At 46.9% G+C, this 22,370-nt stretch overlaps 1 protein-coding gene across 6 annotated transcripts in view; it reads left to right on the forward strand.

Annotated features, from left to right (window-relative positions):
* The window catches only part of TBC1D14 (TBC1 domain family member 14), a 103,232-nt gene that overhangs the window by 53,219 nt on the left and 27,643 nt on the right, over positions 1-22,370 (forward strand). For 4 of the 6 annotated variants that reach the window (XM_004265149.4, XM_033419467.1, XM_033419468.1 and 1 more), the window contains 4 exons: positions 15,947-16,065; positions 17,827-17,909; positions 19,196-19,313; positions 21,369-21,475. In XM_004265149.4, the coding sequence (XP_004265197.1) occupies positions 15,947-16,065; positions 17,827-17,909; positions 19,196-19,313; positions 21,369-21,475 (427 nt within the window). Of the gene's footprint in view, positions 1-9,503; positions 9,882-15,946; positions 16,066-17,826; positions 17,910-19,195; positions 19,314-21,368; positions 21,476-22,370 lie in introns of those variants that run through there. The other 2 variants (XM_033419470.2, XM_033419471.2) reach the window with 2 other exon arrangements.

Here is a 22,370-nt window from a genome sequence, read left to right on the forward strand (position 1 = left end):
ACTTGCGTTATAAAAGAAACTAAATCGGAAAGGATTAAAATTACACAAAATACGTTCTCTAACCACAATGAAATTACACTAAAACAGTGACAGAAAGATAACAAGAACATCTCCCCAAACTTGGAAATTAAACAAGCAACATGCTTCTAAATATGTTTTGGAACAATAACGATGTCACAAGGAAAATGAGAAAATATTTTGAACTGAACAGAAACACAGTCTATCAAAATTTGTGGGGTGCAGTGCTTAGAAGGAAATTTATAGCATTAAACCAGTCAGATTAGTAAAGAAAAAAGTTCTCCAATCTAATTTTCTACCTTAAGAAACTGTAAAAGGAGCAAATAAACCCAAAGCAAGCAAAAGGAAGAAAATAATACACGTAAGAACAGAAATCACTGAAATTGAAAGCAGAAAAATTAATAGTCAGTGAAACCAAAAGCTGGTTCTTGGAAATTATCAACAAAACCAAATGCTAACAAAACTGACAGAAAAGAGAGGAGAACCAAATTATCAGTAAGAGGAATGAAAAAAGGAGATACTACTGTAGACCCTGAAGAAATTAAAAGGATAATAAGAGAATGTTATGAATAAATCTATGTACGTAAGTTTGATAACTTAGATGGAATGGTCCATTTCCTTGAAAATCACAAATCACCAAAACTCACCCAGGATGCAATAGATAACCCAAGTTGTCCTGTAATTATTAATGAAATGGAAATTTTAGTTAAAAGCCTCCCGCAAAAGAAATCTCCAAGCCCAGAGGGGGTTTCATTGATGAGTTCTCCTGCATATTTGAAGAAAAATAACACCAATTTTCAAAGAGGAAGGACTGACTCATAATATGAAGCCAGTATTACCCTGATAGCAAAACCAGACAAGGACAGTACAAAAGAAGCACATTGGAGGCCAGTATCCCTTATGAAGACACACGGAGTCCTCAACACATTATCAGCAAATTGAATTCAGCAATACATTTAAACGTGGCATTTATCCAGGAGTGCAAAGCTGGTTTATTATTTGAAAATCAATCAGTGTAATCCACTATTTTAACAATCTTGGGCAGATCTCACGGGTATTATCTGACTGTAGGAATCCAGTCTCAAAAGGTTACGTATGTGCTATATGATTTCATTTGTATGATATAGTTGAAGAGATAAAGCTGCAGTGCCAGGAGTGAGTACTAAGGGAGAGCATGGACGAGGTTTTGGGGAGGATGGAACTGTCCTGGATCTTGATTGTGATGTCTATAAGACAGCGTGTTTTAATAGTCATAGAACTTGCACACCAAAAAGCTAACTATATGTTAATTTAAAAAATAAAACTAACATGAATGAATGAATGAATCAAGCAGTTAGGGTACTTTTGACCCAGCATTTCCACTTCTAGGAATTTATCTTACAGATGAGTTACTGCGTAGGTAAACTGATGGTTTTATAAGGGTATTGATTGGAAAAGATTGGAAGATTACAAAAAAGATTGATTAGAAAAGACCGGAAGCCATCTAAATGCCTGGCAATGGGGAATTGGTTAAATTCCTAAATGCAATGCAGTGCATACCTTAAAAAAGCAAGCTGAATAACCATTAGTGTGCTCTGTATGCATGAGATACATGCATATGCTCTTAAGTGCGGATACTGTATCAGGGAGGCCCCTTAGGAAACTGATAATAATAGCATTGCTTTGGAGAGGCGAATGAACTGGGGGAGGAGGGAGACCTACTTTCACTGTTTACCCTTTTATACCTTTTGGATTTTATTTTGTGTGCACGTCTACTCTAAAAAAAGTTTTTAAAAAGTATGCAGAATGGTAGACGAAAAAGTGTTAAGGAATTTGGGCAAAGGACCACAAGACGAAACAAGAGCCTAGTGGATACCCCAGACTACAGCTCACAGATTCCCATGTAGCTCGTAGAGGCACACTACAAATTTGACACTGAGCTTCCTAGTGGTAGGGCAAAGAGGGCAACGTTACCCAGTGAGTGGTGATCCAGAGGAGAAAGCTGAGCCTGTTCTGGAAAGTTTGGCTTGTCCAGGTGATAGGTGGCACGCGTGTACAGGACCAGGACCTTTCGGGTGAGGGTGAGTCTATCAGGAAATCACCTCATAAAATGTCTAATTGCTATTAATTTTGGATTTTAGAGAGGCAGCAAGTTAATTACGTATCAGATTTCTACATGATGCCTTTCTGGAAGAGAAAGAAAAGGGGGAGAGAGAAGAAAGGGAAATGGCAGCGTGGTCATTTAATTTGAACTTTGTTTTTATTCTGTGGGTAGATTGTCTCCTACTGTTGTCGTGGCAACAGTTAGTTGATCTGAGGAGTATAACTCTCTTACCTCAGATGCCTTTAATAATATAAACTGAAATTCTAGTGCATAGTGCTTCTTAAGGTTTGCTTGTTTTTCCTAATGTGGACACTTCCCCGTCAGTCTGAGAGGGCAGCATTCAGAGCACACTTTCAGTCTTACCGCTGTGGCTCCCAGGAAGAGACAGGAGTTCAGAGAACAGGAAATGGACAGATCTTTACTGGGACCACTAACAGTGCTGGGGTCAGAGGGGTCTCAGGCTTGGGAAGGCAGGGGCCCTGGGAAGGACTCTAACTTTGGGATCACAGAGCCCCTTGTCTGTGTCCTGATTCTGTCACTCATAGTCAGTTGTGTGACTTTAGGCCGCCGACTTGACTTTGCCTCTCTGACCTTTGGTCTCCTCCTCTGCAAAGATAATGCCCATCTTGCCTGTGCTCATGAAGGTTCAGTAGGATGAAGTGTGGGTGTTCCTGGAGCAGTGGTTGGTGTCCAGTGGGAGCTCAGTAAAGGTCAGTGGTTTCTCTCGTTCTGGTCTTACATCATGGCTACATCTTTACTCCTCTGAGTGGATAAAAACAAAAACTTTGCGGTTGCTCAGGCGTGTTCAGTGTGTTTGGGAACTTGCCGTTGCCAAAATCAGTCTTGGATTCCATCTGAAACGGCTTAAAAATTGTTTTTTTTTTTCAAATTATAAAAAATAGTTCATGAAAAAATACCTGTAAAATACCCAAATGATGGAGGTGGGCAGAATCAAATGGGAAAGCCCTCTTCACCCGAGACTCCACAGCCCCTTCCTGGCTGTAGTCTCTGACTGTTTAGTGCCCACCCTCCCAGGCCTTTCTCTGAGCCAGATTACGTTTGTGTACGTTTCACTCACATGCATACGTTTGTTTGTGAGAGAGTTGTGCAGCTTCTCTCCGGTGTGTACACGATCGGTTCTCAGGAGACCCGCCCAGCACTGACCTTGAAGGTGCTGTGGCCGGGGCTCTTCGGAAGCAACCGTGCGTGTTCTGAATCCACTTTCTGACCGACTCTGGGCTCAGGCGATAGTGTCTGCAGTTGGGTGGCCTGTTGAATAAGCTGAACCAGAAAAGCACGTTTCCTGGAAGTAGCTGAATCGAGGCAGCTTCCTAGGAAGGCCTGGGGAGGTGGCCCTTGGGAGCTTTCACGTGCTTTTGCCCTTCCCCGAGCAATTTAATGTGTTGATATGAAAATACTGACAGCCAAAGAAAACTGCTTTTTTCACATTGATCTAGTTCCCGATGGAAGGTTGAGATTTTAAAGTATTAGATAATCTCTAAACACTGTTGGATCAGCAGGGGAGACGCTTCTTGGGTCTTTGCCAGGCCCGGCTGGCTTGTCTTGGGCTGTGGTGCGTGGTGCAGGGCCCGGAGCACAGCTGGCCTTCCCGAGGAGGCGTCATCGGCAAGCGCCCGCGTAGACTTGGAGAAACCTCAGATTTGAGAAGAGCAAGGCTGTTAACCTTGCTTTCCTTCGAGTTTAGTTTCCTCTAAACTCCCCTTTAAGTTGCTTGTCTAAGTTGGACTCAGAATATCACTTAACATCTTGTCAGCGTGTGGAAGCACTTTGGGTGGAGTCTTCTCTTTGGTGCTGGAAGCTCCGTGATATCCCTAATTAATAGGCAAGTGTTGCATTTGTTCCTTGATCTTATGCCTGTGTCTGGTAGTTAACAAGGCCTTAGGGCCACAAAGGGAACACTGTTTTGGGATCCTAGTTCAGAGGCAGTGCATCAGGGGAGTTGATAGGAAGAGGCCCTGGAGCCAGACTGCCTGGGTTTAAATCCCACCCTGCATCTGACCAGCTGTTTACTTAACTGGGGAAGTTACTCAGAGCCTTAGTTGCTGCATCTAGGGAGGAGAGGGGGGTAGGGGAGATGATGGTGATAGTACCTATATTCGTTTCCTGTTGCTCCTGTAATAAGTTACCACCACCTTGGTGGCTTAAAACAATTCAGGTTTATTCTATAGTTTGGGGGTCAGAAGTCTGAAATGAGTCTTCCAGATTAAAATCAAAGTGTTGGCAGGGCTGGTCTTTTTAGGACCTCCAGGAGAGAATCTGTTCTTTCTTTTCCAGATTCTATAAGCTGCTGGCATTCCTTGGCTTGTGGCCAAGGAATTTCTGTTCCCATCAACACACTGCCTTCCCCTTCTATAGTCACATCTCCCTCTGCTTCCATCTTTTTTTTTTTTTTAATAAATTTATTTATTTATTTTTGGCTCTGCTGGGTCATTGTTGCTGCTCATGGGCTTCCTTGAGTTGTGGCGAGTGGGGGCTGCTCTTCGTTGCAGCGCACACGCTTCTCGTCATGGTGGCTTCTCTTGTTGCGGAGCACGGGCTCTAGGTGCGCGGGCTTCAGCAGTTGTGGCGCGTGGGCTTCAGTAGTTGCGGCTCGCAGGCTCTAGAGCACAGCCTCAGTAGTTGTGGTGCACGGGCTTAGTTGCTCCGTGGCATGTGAGATCTTCCCGGATCAGGGCTCGAACCCATGTCCCCTGCATTGGCAGGTGGATTCTTAACCACTGCTCCACCAGGGAAGTCCCTGCTTCCATCTTTTAAGGACACTTGTGGTTATTTTGGGCTCACCCAGATAATCGACGATAATCTCCCCATCTCAAGGTCCATAACATTAATCCCATCTGCAAAGTCCCTTGTGCCATGTAAGGTAACAGTCACAGGTCCCAGGGATTAAGACATGGGCATGTTTGGGGGCCGTCACTCAGCGTAGCACAGTACTTACCTCATGGGATTGTTAGGGTTGAATGAGACTCATCGGGTCCTAGCTCAGATGCTCCCTCCTAGGTGGTGTCTTCTAAGAAGTTTTCCCTGACCACCCCGTCTGAAGAACCACCCACTGTCGCCCCATCCCTTGTCACTCTGTCACAGAACTCTCAGGTATTTTCTGCACAGCCCATGAAACCTAGGACCAGACCTTGTTTGGTTCTCACTTTATCTCCAGGGCCCAGAATAGGAAGTACCTAGCTTTAGTGAATGGTTAATACAGGTTTGTTAAATGGATGAATGTCAAAATTTCAAAACATTGCACTTTGTAGACTTTCTTCTTATCTCTATGACAACAGAGACATTTCCCCATATCATTAAATATTCTTCCATGATCTCGTTTTTACTCACTAAGTAATGGCCTTTGTGTAGCTGTATCATGGTTCACTTAACCAGTCTCCCAGGTTGAAGTCGTTCCTTCAGTGACCTTTTTTTTTTAAATAGATTTATTTTATTTATGTATTTATTTGGCTGTGTTGGGTCTTCATTTCTGTGCGAGGGCTTTCTCTAGTTGCGGCGAGTGGGGTCCACTCTTCATTGCGGTGCGCGGGCCTCTCACTGTCGCGGCCTCTCTTGTTGCAGAGCACAGGCTCCAGATGCGCAGGCTCAGTAGTTGTGGCTCACGGGCCCAGTTTCTCCACGGCATGTGGGATCTTCCCAGACCAAGGCTCGAACCCGTGTCCCCTGCATTGGCAGGCAGATTCTCAACCACTGCGCCACCAGGGAAGCCCTTCAGTGACCTTTTGATCCTGTGAAACCTGGTGGTCTAGCAAGGTTGGGTTTGTCAGCCTGTCTCTTAGGATGCTGCATCAAACAAATCACCCAGTCTTACCTCCTTGATCTCAAAGGGTAGAGACAACAATGTTGTAGGTTAATCAATAAGCAAGTAAATCCAATGTGCTGGTGGAGATACAGGAAGCAGGGGGATGAGTGCTGGTTAACTCAAAAACTTCAGGAGGAAGAATTCTTTTCAGGTGGATTAAGATAGAAGTCACATCTAATGCCAGATTGAGATAGAGAAAAACCCTCTGTTAACGTCTTATTTTTGCTTTAAGTTTCAAAATTTAGTAAAAGTCCACTTGTCATCACATGGTATAATAGTTAAACCTTTATGAATGGTACCCAGTTCCGAAATATGTGATAGAAACTGTTGGTAAAGTAACCTGCAGGTTACAGCCTGTCAGAGGAGATAAGCAGTGTGCTTTGGAAGCACATCTTAATGTGTATTTAACACATGCTTAATGCGTCTGTCTCATATTTACATTCAGTGAGCCTGTGGGCCCCGGTTGGCTGATGTCTACAGTATGCGTAGCACTGTGTGTTGGTAGGAGGCGTGGAGGGGCTGAGAACCCACGCCTCGCTGTGAGAAGGACGCCAGCTCTCTTCCAGTTGCAGGAATTATTTCTGGAAAGTCACCAGTAACTCCTCAGGCCAGGTCAGCTGCCTCCTGGGGCTCCTGGAGCCCTCAGATTTCTCTCAGTCATAGGACTGAGCACCCGTATAGTGTGGTAATTGTCTGTTTGCTGGTCTGTGAGGGACTTGAGGGCAGGGACCTTGTTCATCTTTATTCTTAAGGCCAAGCACCATAAGTGCTTATCGGACGGGTGCAATGAAGGATGGAACAGTGATGCTGAGTGTCTCCTCTGTGCCATGTACTTTGTTAGCAATCAGCGCGGAGAAGATTACAGTAAGACCCCGCCCTCGGAGGTTTCACAGTCTCTTGAGGGAAATAAGTATTAATCAGAGAGTCATGTAATTACAAGTTGTGATTAAGTGCTATGAGAAAACAGAACCTGATGCTAGGAGAGAGAGGAACCAGGGCCTTGCTGTAGTTTACATGGTAGGGCAGGAAGTGTTTCTGTGGGGATGTGTATTTAAGATGAGATCTAAAGGATTGGTCATCAGCCTTCTTACGGGTTTATTCCCCTTGTGAAGAAAAATTTCAAACCTGGAGAAGGGTTCAAGGAATAATTTAATGATGAACAGCCATATATGCTCCACTTAGATTGAACAGTTGTTGACATTTTTCCATATTCACTTATTGTGCCTCTTTCTAGTTTTAAAAAATGGAATCATTTGAAAGTAAGTTGCAGATATCATGACATCTTATCCATAAATACATCGGCATTCATTCAGCTCTCTACACAACCATGAAGGTGTTATCAGTTAATTTCCATAATAGCATCTTACCATGACCACGTTCAGACCATGTTCGTGACCAGATCATGTTCTGCTTTCTCTAGTTACACCAAACTGTTCTTTATGAACCAGCCTCCAATCAGGTTTGTGTATTGCCTTTAGTTGTCACTTTATTCTCTTAAAACAGTTACTCTACCATTCTTTCATGACATTTACCTTTTTTTTTTTTTGAATGATCTTGTTAGTTAAAGGTTCATTTAACACATTGAGGAGATGCATTAAATGAGTTAAATGAACCAGTAAGATGGTAAAATTGATTCCAAAGGCATTTGAGGAACTAGGTATTTATAGACATAAAACCAAAAGAGTTAGAATAAGGTTGCTACATTAGATTAAGAAAACATTATCTTCAGAGTTATCTATTCTATTGGACATAAATCCGCAAGTTAATATGTCACTTCACAGTGTCTGGGCTCTAATAGAGTAGTAAGTAGCACAGGCACATTCTCCTAGAGAATTAAATAAACCTCAGGCAGGCATATTAAAAACGCCCAGGTAGGGGCTTCCCTGGTGGCGCAGTGGTTGAGAGTCCGCCTGCCGATGCAGGGGACGCGGGTTCGTGCCCTGGTCTGGGAAGATCCCACGTGCCGCGGAGCGGCTGGGCCCGTGAGCCATGGCCGCTGAGCCTGCGCGTCCGGAGCCTGTGCTCCGCAACGGGAGAGGCCACAGCAGTGAGAGGCCCGCGTACCGCAAAAAAAAAACCAAAAAAAACGCCCAGGTATGAATGGAAAAGGCACCTCTCCTCCATGCTTTTGTCTTATTTCCAAATTTTGAATAATTTTTTTATAACAAGGCTTTCCCTAATCATTCCAGCCAGAATCAGCCTCTCCAGTTTTATCCTATTACGTTTAAAAAATGGCTTTATTGTGGTATAAATTTTATACCATAGAATTCACTCATTGTACATGTTCACGACTTTTAATAAACTTATGCAGCTATGCAACTGTCACAGCAATCCGGTTTTAGAATATTTTCACCCCTCGACAAAGTCCCCTCACGCCTGTTTGCAGTGGATCTCCGCTTCCGCCTCCAGCTCCAAGCAAACGTCAATTAGCTTTCTCTCTAGAGAAGGAAATTTCATATAAATGGAATCATGCACATTACCTTTTGTCTGGCATCTTTTCACTAAGCACAATGTCCCTGAGGCTCACCCGTGTGGTGTCCATGTGGTAGCGTGTATCAGTGCCCTTTTCATTGTTGCGTCAGTGCTGTTTATGCATTCCTCACTTAATGGGTTTTTGGAATTTTTTTTGGTGTTGGGCTCTTATGAATAATGCTGCTGTGAACATTTGCAGGCAAGTCTTTTTGTGGGTGTATTTTTTATTTCTCTTGGGTAGGTTCCTAGGAGTGCGGTAGGTGTATATTGAACTACGTAAGAAACTGCCAGATTGTTTTCAAAAATGGCTGCAACTGCTAGTGACTTATGAAAATTCCAGAATCTCCACATTCTCGCCATCACCTGTCATTGTCTGTCTTCTCGATTATAGCTTGATGGACATTGTAGGCTCCTTCTGAGTGAAGAAGTTTCTGGTGGCAACTTGGTAATGCTATCATCCAGAAAATCAGCTGCGGAAAGCGTGGTACCATGGTCTGAGGACTTGTGAGTTCCCTTCCGGAAGGAGAGTCTGTGTTGTCTCAAGCCCAGTTTGTTCAGCACTTGGACATTGGACCTATGGGCTGACCAGAAATAATTTTGACCTTATGCAGATTTTAAAGACTTAAAACATTGAGGTATGCTCTCCAAACAGTGGAATGCTGCCGTCCGAAGTGTACTCTTCAGTTAGTTGTGATGAATGTTTATCAAGACGATACTTCTGGCACCCCCCTGGGGATATGTTCTGCCCCTTCCCAGTCAGTCCCCGAGAAGCAGTCACTAGGCAGATTTCCATCACTAGGTGCTCCTGCGTGCACCCTGACGCTCTGATTGAACTGATCTTACTGTGGAAAGCATTTGATCCGCAGTAGCGTATAAAGAAGAGAATAAAATGGCTCATAGTCACTCCACTACCCAGAGGTTACTAGTGTTACTATTCTTATGTAGTGCCTTCCGGTAATGTACTTGTGTCATTTTTTAGAAAATCTCACAAAGCAGAGCTTTGGCGTACGTTGTTTGGCGTGTCACCGCTTCCTTTTTGGAGTGTACGTTTTCCAGCGTGATATTTGTGTGCTGAGGACGCAGCCTAACTCGCTTGGCGCGAGCATTTAGGCCCGGTTTGTATCGCGGGCGGACAGCCCGCGTCTGGACTCCCCGCCTGCGTGGGCACGTCCGGTGTCTGGAGGGCGCCGCGCGACCTTCGCTACCTGGGCGGCCAGAGGAGGAACCCCTTGGGACTTGGGGGACCCGGGTCCTCCCCCAGCCCCGCCCGGCGCCCAGGGTCCCGGCGAGCCAGGCCTGACGCGCCGAAACCGAGCCGCGGATCGGCTGCGCGGCATCTGCGCGCGATTGAGCGGCCTGCCGCCCCCGCCCGGCCGCCGGAGCCGCCGCCCGAGGTCCCGCCGCGGAGCCCCGCTTGCTCGCTCGTTCGCCCGCTCACTCGGGCATGGAGCCGCCGGCCGCGCGCCTCTGAGCCCCGCGGCGTTCATGGTGAGTGGGGCCGGGGCCCCGCCCGCGCCCCTCCGGGGGTCTGCCCGCCCGTCACCGGCCGGAGGCCCCAGCGTGGGTGCGCCCGTGTGCATGTGTGTGTGTTACACGCATCTGTTCCAACGAGCTGAAGCTTGCATGTGGCCGCGGTGATGCGCCTTCCTCCCCACTGCCATTCTTTGTCTGTGATTCCATGTAATTTCCTCACAGCGTTGAGTTTTAATGGGTACAGTGGGGGACTGTAGGAGAGAGAGCCAGCGCGTCCTAATTCTTACCACCCAGAGGGGGATCGCACCCTGTGTTCAGACTGAGGTCAGTCCAGGCCAGGCACCCCTCTTAGAGGCCTGAATGGCATTCATTGCCCGTGATCCTGGGGGCAAGAAGCCTTTGTACGGAGCTCAGGCTGTACCCCGTTTGCTCAGGGTCCGAGTAAGGTGGTCAGATCGTAGCAGTAACCAAGCTTGTTAAAACCCACAGTTCAGTTTTAACACATTTCATTCACCAGTCCACAGGTGAACTTCTGTGTTCTACATGTTTTGTAAGTAACATGACAATTAGAAAGGCCCCCTGAGAGTTGCTGTCCCAAATGCCAACATTTCTGGTAACCTAGAGGATGCTTTCTGGGAAAAAGACTGTGGTAAGGAGAGAAAAGAGTTGAAGTCTGAGGAGCCCTTCAGAGGATTCCGGAGGGTCCTTCTTACTGTGAGGTCAGCCTCATTGGTCACCAGTACTGTCGTTTTGGAAGTCCCAGCATTTGTAAAACCTGTTCAGGCCACTCTTAACCACTAAAAATGGCAAAATAGAACAGATCTCGTCCCAGATTGTGAGACAACACCCCTCTCCCCCCAAAAGTTGCTTGTTATAAATGGCAAAGTGTGACGCCAGCTGCAGTGTTCTGGGCTCTTTACTTTCATCTACTCTTCACAACCTTATTAAGCACCACTCTTAGCGGGAAGTGTTGTGAAAAGTAATTCTGCGGCAAAATAATGACAGTAATACTCCCTGTCATTTTGAGGCACCTGCTATGGCCATGTGTCTTTCGTTAATTCATTCTCATTTAATAGGTGGGGAAGCAGGCTTGGAGGGGCGAAGGAACATGCCCAAGGTCACGCTGCTGTTGGTGATGATCTGGAGGTGATGGTTCAGACCCAGGCCTGCCGCCAACTCACAGTGCTTCCTCTGCAGGGTCCTCAGCCGGTGCCCACAGGGTTGCCGTACTCTCTGTCCCTCACGCTGGTTTCACGTCAGTCTGTTCATAGGTGCCACGTGGTGACCTGCTATGCTTTATTCCAGACGTACCTCTAAAACCCCCTCGTTATTTTAAAAGGCTAATCTTGATGCTATACCAGTTGAGTCCAAGGCTTAAGCACAGGTTTTAACTGATGAGCCTCTCTCCTTGTAACTAACATAGATTTCCAGGAAGCTAGGGGGCTTCTGTTACCATGTTTGGGCGTAATTGGCTGTCTTTTACAGCACTCTTCCAGTTCTGTGCGTAGCAGTGACACCCCTCTTGTCATCCTACCAGGAGCACTTTCTTTACTGTTTGAGGATCTTGATCTTCTCTTACACAGATGTCTGTCGAGGTAGACACTTTTTTCTTTCTTCTTCAACTGGCAGATTATAACTTTATTTAGGAGTCTCATGCCCCGTCCTTATCTCCAGCACTGTTCAGATCATGCACATGATGTAGACGTTGCCTTTGGATGTATCGAATGGGCTCATCACACCTCACACTGTTTACTTTCGGGCTCTACCCCAGTCTAGCTCTTCCTTTCTCTCTCTCGCCTGGCCTTGGCTTGTCCCGTCAGCTCTGGGAAGCTTGTTGTTGAGACCATGAAGTCTAGAACAGAACTTGGACCCGGCGTCATTCCCCACGTAGAGCGTTCGTGCTCACCCACAGAGAAGCCTGTTCGCCGTCATCTCCTGGCTGCTGCTTGTGCTGTCGGGCTGCCCCTCCCTCACGGCTTCCAGCCCAGCTCTCCCCTGTCCTTTGTCCATTGAGATGGCACCCTTTATGAGCTGTTTTCTTTTATTCTCTCCAGCCACAGGTGTCCTGTCCTTGGGGCTCCCACATTTTTTATCGTCTGCTCTGGTTTCATAGCCTCTGCTGGCATCGTACTGCCCCTGCTAGAGTGAGTGAGCCCTTCAAGGTGGGGTCTGCAGGTCTGCTAAAGTGCCAGGCCCCTTCACAAATGAGCTCCTGGCCCCTGTGTGGAGTTGAGGCTCTGCTCGGCTGCCCTGGTGTACTGCTTTCTTCCTGAACCTTTGCTGCATTATCAGACCACAGCCGCACTTAGCCCCCAGTTGGGTGCAGTAGGCTTTGTTTGCTGCTGTCTCTCTGGTGTTGGTCTTACCTTCCCAGCAGGATACAAGCACCACTCTGGGCAGGGACTGTGACCTCTTCTAAATTAGTGACTTGTAAACTTTTTATTCTGACACAACACCCCACCCCCATCCCCGGGTTAGAAAATTTAGGTTGAGACTCATTTCTCTCAAGAAGGCATAGCTGTAAGTAGGTACAGAACTGAAACAAACTGTCCTTACTATGTGCACTCTGTATTTTTGTGTTGTTTGATTTAAAAAAAATACTGTCGTGACCAGTAAAACTGATTTGCCACTAGAACTTTGCAGAACCCTGTTCTAAATTCCCTCTAGGGTTATGCGGCGTGTTGGAATCTGTAGTGGTTCCTTGAATGGATGGTTTATACTGATGAGCCTGCAGGACTTCTGATGAGCACAGCAATGAATGGTATTGTTACTTGGTTTAAACCAAGAGACTTCAACTTGATCCCATAAGGGCCCCAAGAGGAGAAGAAACTTCGGAACGATGAGTTGCACCGGGGCTGGGCTGACCCCACCATTTGCCTGGCCCACAGAAAGGGCTCATACTTTATGGGCAGCCGTTGAATGTTTGTCTCGTGATCTCATCATCACAGGAGTCTTCACAGTTGCTACCGATTTATAGCCGAGAGAGAAGCAAGATGATTTGCCCCAGATCAGAGCCAGGACTTAGATTTAGAACTCCGTCTTTTCGCTTCCGAAGCCCTAGCTCTTGCCATATCACATGCTGACCTCAGTGTTGGTAACTCACAGCTGAAAGTTGTTTGTCCTGAGAGTGAATCGTCCCCTTTCTTGTTCCTGAAGTTGGTTTGTCTGGCTTGGAAGATGAGCTTACTGTCGACCCCTCTAGGTAGCAGTGTGAGAACTACATGTGGAGTAGGATCTGTTAACAATTTCCAAAGCCATTCGTATTCTGAAATGCCATTTAGAATTTTGAAAAGGCTTTCCCTGGGATTTCAAGTATGGACAGGCCAGGCCTCCTTTTTTTTAAATCATGCGGGGCTCTGTGTGGTTCAAACATAAGTATTTGACTTGCATCTGCACTTAATTCACTATTACAGGTTTGTGTCATAGTTGAAAGCTTCATTTAGACTGAATATAAATGATTAAACTGGATCATGCATTCTAGCGAGTGGCAGTCTGCGGTGAGCAGTGCAGGGGCAGAGCCAGGGTGCTGGCCTCTGGTCCAGCTCCTCCAGCCCCAGCCCGGCCTCCACCTTATGGCAGCTCCTCTCTCGGGGTTGTGGGGAGCTAGTGTGAAGGGCAAGTTGAGCCAATTCCGTGTGTGTAAAGTGCTTGGCCCGTTGTGACTGTGCTGCTTGTTACCGTTTGTGATGGAGCCTCCGAGCTCTAACTGAAGAGACTGATTTTTTTAAAATCACAAGTCAAGGCATTTAATTAACTTTACAACGCGTCTTCGTACCTGTGCTCTTTGCAGACCTCGCAGGGCTCCTTGATTGTTGTTTGGCCATAGAGCATTTTTTCTGCCTTATACAGTTTCAAGCCCGAGGAGAAAAAGGGTCATGGCAGACGGCAGCCAGGGCCAGCCTTTACGGAGCACTTCCTCTGCACCCAGAGGCTTGTGCGGACTGCTTCACAAGCCTCTGCCACTCCTTAGACAGCCCTCCCTGCTAGGTGCTGTTTCCCTTTTTGCAGATGTGGAAATGAGGTGCAGGGATTCTAAGCTGTGCTTTGCCGGGGGTCACAGCTAGTTCCTGGTGGATCTGAATTTGCTCCCAGGCCCGTCTGGCCCCGAAGACCACACTTAACTCGAGTAGGACCTGGCCTTTTCCCTCCAGAACTGCACACCTGTTTGTTGAGTATATCCACACGAGAGGTTGGGCCTGCGCAGAGTGGCGGAGTGGGGAGTCCTGCAGGCCCGGCTCCTTGCTGGCTATGGACTTGGGGGCAAGTCACTTCACTCTGAACCTCAGTGGCCCTACCTGTCAAATGCGGTGACACTTGCCATAGAGATCGTTATGGAGATAAAGTTAAACTATGTGTAAAGCACTGGCACAAAGCCAGTGGAGGTGGGCATCCGCATGCTGGGGCATCTGCCTTCGGGGCTCAGCGCCTTTGGCCTTGGCATAGAGCTCACTAGACCCGCATCAGCAAGTAAGTAGCACCTTGCAGGGCGTTCGCTAACAATTCTTGTTAATATGCAGCGTGCCTCAGGATCTTTCTCAGCACACAACTTCTGGTAGATTTCCTATAAAATACAAGATTTTACATTGGGTACGTATGTAGAATCTGATGGCTGCATAGGATACTTCAGATGGCTGTTTAATAGCTTGTGAAGTTGCAGCAGAGTGCTTGGCACGTGGAGGTGCTCAGATGTTTGAATGGATGACAGAGTGAGTCCATTTTCTCCGCTTTGGGTGAGTGGAGGTCGTTTTAGATTTTAATGGAACCATTTTACACCGGGATAAACAGTGTTAAGATATCTAACCTTGTACATCCAGATGTATAGAAACTGCCCCACCCACCTGTTCCTTGGTGCACACGCGTCTCATAGCCTGTGGGTTTTGAGGAAAAAATTTTTTCTTTTAACTTTTTAGAAGCCTCTGTAGGCTTTCCTGGCTGAGAGAATAATTGCTTGCCAAATAATTTTACCAGTAACACCCCGCTTGACAACTAGTGTTAATAAAATTCATTTAGCAATTCATCACTTTCCACTCCTGATACTGCTTCTATTGTATCGGGAGTGGTTATTTAAATCTTAGTTTAATCTACTGGGTTGTTTGTCCTGTCTTCCCAGTTAGGTTGCCTTCCCTTAAGGGAGGGTCCTGAGAGCCTTGTCTAGAATAGGCAACAAGAGAACACTGTTTTTTTATTTTTACAGAGGGCTAAGGGTACACATGCACAGGCACGCATACACACACAGTTGCAGAAACTGGACTCTTTGGCACAGATTACTTGGCTCTCCTGAACTCTGCTGGTTGGGTGTTTGGAATGTGGGTCACCAGGTGTGACTGAGGTTTTGTGGTTGCAGCTCATAGGACGAATTAATGACCTGGAAGTGTGGAGGCCGCTCGTAGATTTCCAGGGCATGGCACAATTATTCGTGTAACAGCTTGCAGTGATGGCTTCGCACAAAGATGTTAAAGAATTTCTTTCTTGACGTTTCTGCTTTAAGAAAATGAAACAGCTTTCATCACCTTCAAGCAAAAGATTTTTAATTTTTAAGCCCATCCTCATTTCAGGAAAGGTTTGAAAGGCAAACAAAAATAGATAAAATGCTGTGGGGTAAAAGGAAATGCATTAGAAATTTAGGGTGGGAGTGGGAGATGAAGCCAGGGGTGGGCGTCAGATGAATGCTAGAATTGGCTATCACTCTGACTCTGAGCTTCCCTGTGACCACTGCAATAATCAGTTCAAATTTACGGTGTCCAGAAGACAGAATACACACCCCTTACCCAGAAGCAGCCTAGGAGACCCGAGTCGATGTTTGCGGGCCCTTAGAGGAGCAGCTGGGATGATGAGATCCTTAGCGACTTCCCTACCAGTATAGGAAGCCCACAGTCCCCATAACGTGATGGCCTGAACTGCAGAGCTGAACCCCTTTCATGGGCAGTTTTCCCTTCTAAAGAGCAAGAAATATTTTCAGTGTATCATCCTCAAAATCGACTTAAAGGACTTCACAACAAAACACCTTGCTTACTTTGAAAAGGGCTTCGTAATATCAGAATTGGCCGGGCCTGGAGTTATCCCTGGTTTCTTTGTCCTAGGAATATGAAGACAAGGCTGGACGACCTAGCAGGCCACCCTCTCCAAAGCAGAATGTGAGGAAGCATCTTGACTTTGAGCCTCTTTCCACCACCGCACTCATCCTGGAAGACAGACCAGCGTGAGTCTGAAGAAGAGTCTGTGGAGAGTTTGTTTTCAGGGATAAGTACATTTGCTAGTCACCTTTTCATTAGAAAAGGGGAAGAAAGATTAGCACGTCACTTACTAAAAATGCGGGGCCCCTCTTCATTCCCTCCACTAATGTGTATTCTATATGATAGCATGACTGATGTGGAAAACTTTCATTTAACGTAGAAGTTTTTGATCAGGATTTTCCATTCAGGTGATTTTTTACTTTAATTTAGCATTTCCAGATGCTTAAGTAGCTGATATTAATTATAGACTGGCTTGTAACGGTAAGAAGCACCAGGAAGTATACTCGAAAGTGGGTGTTCTGGAGGCACTCCAGTATTGTAGAACAATTCCCGGACTAGCCTACTGGTTCTTTGGGATCTGCAGAAAACAGGCTGGGTGATCCCAGCAAGTTCCCTTCCCTTCTGGGTCTCTGGTTTCCATCCATCTGATGAGGAGAGATGGGTTTTGATGACGGGCTTGTAGATCGTGTTTGGAGACCTTAGTAAGGGAAAGGGATTGCTCCATTGTACCAGGCCATAGCTTATCTCTATTTAAGCATCGAGTTTCCATAGAACACTGTATTTGAATAGAAAGATTCCACAGCTTTTTCTCACTGTTGTGGCCTCTCCCGTTGCGGAGCACAGGCTCCGGACGCGCAGGCTCAGCGGCCATGGCTCACGGGCCCAGCTGCTCTGCGGCATGTGGGATCTTCCCGGACCGGGGCACGAACCCGCGTCCCCTGCATCGGCAGGCGGACTCTCAACCACTGCGCCACCAGGGAAGCCCGTCCACAGCTTTTAAGAAAAAGAGAGATTGTAAAACATTCGGCTAGGATCCCTAAGGTCCCTGCCAACCCTGACATTTAAAATTGATGAAGTCTGCAGAAGAAATGTGTCTTCTGATGTTAATTTTCGGTCCTTGGAAATTGTGGATGTGTGGGTAGATGGGGAGAGAAACCCTGAAATGGAGGATTCAGAAGGTAGGTAGAGATTATTGGTAGAAGCCGCCGCACTGTGAGGATCCGTCCTGTAATGCTGTCTAAAACATGAGCTGTGGGAAGTCGTGCCCTGTTCTCCTGCAGCAAAAACACTGTGATGTGCGCAGACAGCCAGACATTGCCGCCCTCCCAGTTTTCAAGGACCAGCAAATTCACCAGCACGTTTCTGAAAGAGAACATGCGTTTTATTTTTTTAACCGGGATTCAGAGTTGTATAGCACATTTAGTCGTTTAGAACTATTGTATGAATCTGTGTGTGTGTGTGTGTGTGTGTGTGTGTGTGTGTGTGTATAAATGAGATGAACCACATAGCTAGTATGAAACTTACTTAAAAAAACTGGCCAGGGAATATATTCATACATAGATGTATCAATAACATATGCCGTTAGGGTACTCTACTTCAAGGGTAACTGTTGACAATTATTGTATTCGTGCGATGTGGTCAAATCAAAATTTCTTTGGAGACTGGGGTGAAAAAAAAACACCCAAAGATTAAGTGTTTATCTCCATTGGAGTTATGGTTAATTGCTATTTTCTTCTTTCTGCTAATCTTTAGACTCCAAGTTTTTAAAAATGAGCTTATTTTAATACTTTTGTAAAAAAATATTTTTAGTTTATGAAAGAGCTGCGTCTTTATCATCTAACAAATGTGGTTTTGGTCTTTGAGCTTTTCATTTGTTAGTAAATGATGCTTCAAGTTTCTCTTATTTAATATTTAAAATGGTGAAAAATCATTTCTTTTCTATCAAGAAATCTCCCGGCGAAGCCAGCTGAAGAAGCTCAGAAACACAGGCAACAGTATGAAGAAATGGTGGTTCAGGCCAAAAAACGAGGTAATGGAGCTCACATGTGTTTGGTTATGTAAGTCAGCACAAGATTTTGTGTCTTTGTGGATATTTTCTCTTTACCTGATGGAGCTGTAGAACCTGAACTTTGGTGAATGCTTTATTTAATATTTTGAGATTTATAATTTTCATCAAAAACGTATGTTTCTACTAACTACTTATTCCTGGTTACTTCATTCAAGATAATAGCACTTTGAATTTACACAAGGAAAGAGACTGTGTAGGATAAAAGTACTAGGCTGGAGAAAGCTTTAGCCAGTGATGCTGGAGAGGCAGATCTCTTTCTGTCTGTGGGCTCAGTTTTCCTTATTTACAAGAAGATGTGATGGGATTTGACAAAGTGCCTTGTGACACCTAAAAACCCTATGATTCTTAGATGTTTAAAAAGTATGTATAGTAAAACGTGGTCTGTCTGTACAATGGAATATTATTCAGCCTTAAAAAGGAATGAAATTCTGACACACACTTAACATGAAGCTTGAAGACATTATTCTAAGTGATATAAGCCAGACACAAAAGGACAAATGCTGTGTGCTTCCACTTATATGAGGTATCTAGAAGAGTCAGATTCATAGAGACAGAAAGTAGAGTGGAGGTTGCCGGGGGCTGGGGAGCAGGGCGGGGTGTGTTTGTCGGGGATTGAGAAATTAGTGTTTCGTGGGGAGAGAGTTCCAGTTCGGGAAGATGAAAAAGTTCTGGAGATGGACGGTGGTGATGGTTGCGTAACAATGTGAAATATACTTCACACCACTGGGTGTACACTTAAAATGGTAAATTTTATGTTTTGTGTATTTTACCACAAAAAATGTATATATAAATGAAAATGCATGGTATTTCTCAGAGTTGCTGTTATACCCTAAGAGTTATTCTCAAGCTGTGAGAAGTGAAGTTGCAGGTTCCATTGGAAAGGGTGAGGCGAGCACAGAGAGGCTTCTGGTGTGTCTGTTCCCGTTCGGTCTTTTGACTGGGGCTGTAGTTTCATGGGTTTGTCTATTTTGTGATAATTTCGTTAGGTTCTTATTTGTATACTTTTCTGTTTATATGTTATACTGTATTACGTTACAGAAAAGCTTACTAAAAGGTGGATAAACGCCTAAGCTTTCTAAACTCCGTAAGGTGTGAAATGAGTCTCGGAAGAGGTCAGGTCTCAGTGCTCTACTTCACTGCCCTCTTCCTGGTGTTTTTGCAGCCTGGCTCTTTGAGAAAAGTCACCTAGCTTGAAATCACTGGATATCAGTTAATAGATGTTTCCTTCTTTTAACTATGATTTCTAGAGCTGAAAGAAGCCCAGAGGAGAAAAAAGCAGCTGGAAGAAAGATGCAGATTAGAAGAAAGTATTGGAAATGCTGTCCTCACTTGGAATAATGAGATTTTGCCTAACTGGGAAACAATGTAAGCTCTCTAGACGCTACACTTCTTTGCAGAATTCAGGGGAAGCAGCTGTATTAATTGTAGCTCCTCTCACAGCCCCTGATGAAATTATCTGATAAGTTTAAGTTGCACAGAGTCTCCTTCCCCTGCCTTGGTTCAGCCCTTGTCGTTTCTCACCTGGTACTGTGACAGCTCCCCTCCCACCCCTTCCACTTGTCTTCTGCTCAGCAGCCAGAGGGATCTTCTAAGGCACGAATCTGTGTCACTTCCATACTTTACATTTCAGTAACTTCCTGTGACTCTCGGTGTAAAATCGGAATTGCTTGGCTTAGCCGACAGGACCCTTCGTGGGACAGCACGTCCCTTTCCCTGTAGCCTCACCTTTCATCTCTCCTTTGCTTGGACAGTGCCCTTTCCTTAGGGAGCCTCAGGGCCTATGCATGTTCCATTCCCTCTGCATCGAGTGCTCTTGCCCTGTATCTCCTCATTCGGTTAACACTTTGTTCTTTAAAGCTCAGTCTTCCTTGGAGAAGCCTTTCCTGCCCTCGCCCTGGCTCCAGGTGCCTGTAGAGGACCCCGCTGGGTACACTGCATCTGTCTGCTCAAGTTTCTGTTGTCCTGTCTGAGGAGGGGCGCCGGGTGTGCTTTGGTGACAGCCCCCGGTAGCCGGCACACAGTAGAGTCCGGCACTGTTGTCTCCTTCGCGTCTGAGGGACAGCTGTAGGTCTTTCCTCGTGCGTGGTCAGAATGGTTAGGGGCCGGTGTCTGGACAGCAGTCTTGGAGCCACGCACAGAGGCTGGTGCCTCCTTTTGGGCCTCCCCCTATCAGCAGGAGCTGGGGGAGCTTGGACGCCAGTTTCCTTTTTTTCTCTTCCAACCTGAACCGTGTGTCAGGTTGTTGGGGACTTGCTTCTGGCACTTACCTGGGTGTTACTCACTCCCACTGTGGAGGTGGGGTCCGGGGGGGGAGCAGAGATTGCCCTGTTGAGGCTCTGCACGGGGAACACACGCTGTGCCCAGAGCCTGCTTTTCTGGGCAGTGGGGCCCAGTAACAAGAGTTAAGGTCCTCAGAACCCTTGGACTGACTCCCTGTGTGGCTGCAGAGCCCTGGCCCACCCTACATTGACTGATGCTTGATGTGGTCCAGACGCGTGCATTCATACAGGAACTGCCGCTTAATGACTGCCAGCTGGGTGCCGGGCACCTTTCTGGTTTGTGCCACTTAATCCTCACAGCAGCCCTTGGGGGTCAGGGGGAAGGTTCCATCATCTTGGTTTAGGGAGAATGATAGTGAGAGGAGAAGGAGTTTGCTCCGGGTTCCCCAGCTAAGGGTGTTATGGGGCTGCAGCCCCGGTTTCTGCAGCGTCAGCCCGTGCTCTCCCCTCTGCGCTGTGCCGAGGAGCACCGTGTTGGGAGCCTTTGGCACCTTTATGTCTGTCCCAGTCTGTCAGCAGTGTGTGTTCATTGTGACCAGCAGACCTCAGCGACTCTGCAGTTCTGAACGTTCTGAGTTAGCAGAGCTGTCCTGCCGTTAGAGTTGCCTTGCCTGAGCGCTTCAGCTGTGTGTGTGCAGCTGTGCAGAGGCTGGCGGCTGTGCCCTCGGGCTCCCTTCTCGAGGCCCCCTGGGGCCTGCCCTCCATCGGCAGCTCTGCGGCAGTGCCTGCTGGCTCCGCACACCGTGCCCAGCTGCCTGCCGTTCCCGGAGCAGGCCAGCTTATTTCTCGTTGCTGTGCTTTCTGTGCAGAACGTCCTTCCCACCCTTCCTCTGCTTCGACTGCTACTGGTCACTGAGAATTTGGCTCCACAGTAGCGCTCTGGGCTCCTGGTTTGTGGCGCCCATCTCTGCGTGTGCAGTGCCTGTGGCACACCTGGCACAGCAGTAACCCAGTGGAAGGTAGTTGTCGACCTCCTGGTCTGTCTGTCTGGAACGGTGGACTGTAAGCTCCCTGAGGCCAGGGGCTGTGACATAACGACTGTGCCTCCCCCGCTTTTGTGGTTTGGGGTTAAGCACGTGGGTAGACAAACATTTCGTCACTGAGAACAAACTCATAAACTCATGCTTCCGTTTTTGTCCAGGTGGTGCTCTAGGAAAGTTCGAGATTTATGGTGGCAGGGAATCCCTCCCAGCGTGAGAGGCAAAGTCTGGAGCTTAGCCATTGGCAACGAGTTAAACATCACCCACGGTGAGTGGCTTGCATGACCCTAGGCCTGGGGAGTCCACCCCTGGGTCCTGTGGCTTCTCCTGTCCCATTTGCCCCATTAGGAAGAAAGGCAGCCATCTCCATGCCGCTGAGTCTTCGGAGAGGCCAGGTAAGTGTGTCTTCCAGGAGCGGAGCCGGTGGGGAGCCGGGGCTCCTCCTGGGTGCTACAGTTATCTGGTGTCAGTTGAGAGCGGACGCCCGCCTTCTTCCTGATAGCTGTCACCTTCCCTGAGTACGTGGGGAGCATACATGGGGCTCAAAGCTTTCGTGGGCTGAGCCATGTTCGGATCTCTTCTCAGAGTCCTGCAGAAAGCGAGCCTTGATGGGGACGTGAAAGTGGAAGGGAAGGATGTTTCTTTCTGTGGAGGTGCTGTATCTGGGGTACTTCTGGTTTGTTGTGACTTTTTTTTTTCCCTAGGCATCTTATACGTCAGCACCTTAGAGGGGACAGCATACTGTGCTAGGACTGGGTCCTCGAGGGTCTAGTAGCTTGAGACCAGAGGGAGGCGAGCTCTGTACCCTCCTTTCTTAGGGCTGTTTGTCCCGCCATACGCACTCGTACAGTTTGGGTGTGCTTCTCCTCCACCAGTGTGTTCACTGGTTCACTCCCCTCTCCGCCCAGCGCTCTGCAGGCTGTGACCCAGGGTGAAACTGACGCTAGGAGCTCATAGACTTACAATTAAGTGCTGAAGAAATGGTAATCCTTCCTTTTTCCCTCTTCCTCCCTGTCTGCCGTCTCAGTTGCTCAGGACAAGAGCGCCTTCCTTGTCTTGTTTGTATCAGTGCCCAGCTGTGGAGTTGGTGGTGGCAGTTTTCACCCTGTTGAAGGCCCCTGAGTTTAAAGTAGATTGATTTGTGTCTTCTCTGTGTGGCTCGG

The sequence above is a fragment of the Orcinus orca genome, chromosome 4, assembly GCF_937001465.1.
Source record: "Orcinus orca chromosome 4, mOrcOrc1.1, whole genome shotgun sequence".
In the NCBI taxonomy this organism is placed as follows: domain Eukaryota; kingdom Metazoa; phylum Chordata; class Mammalia; order Artiodactyla; family Delphinidae; genus Orcinus; species Orcinus orca.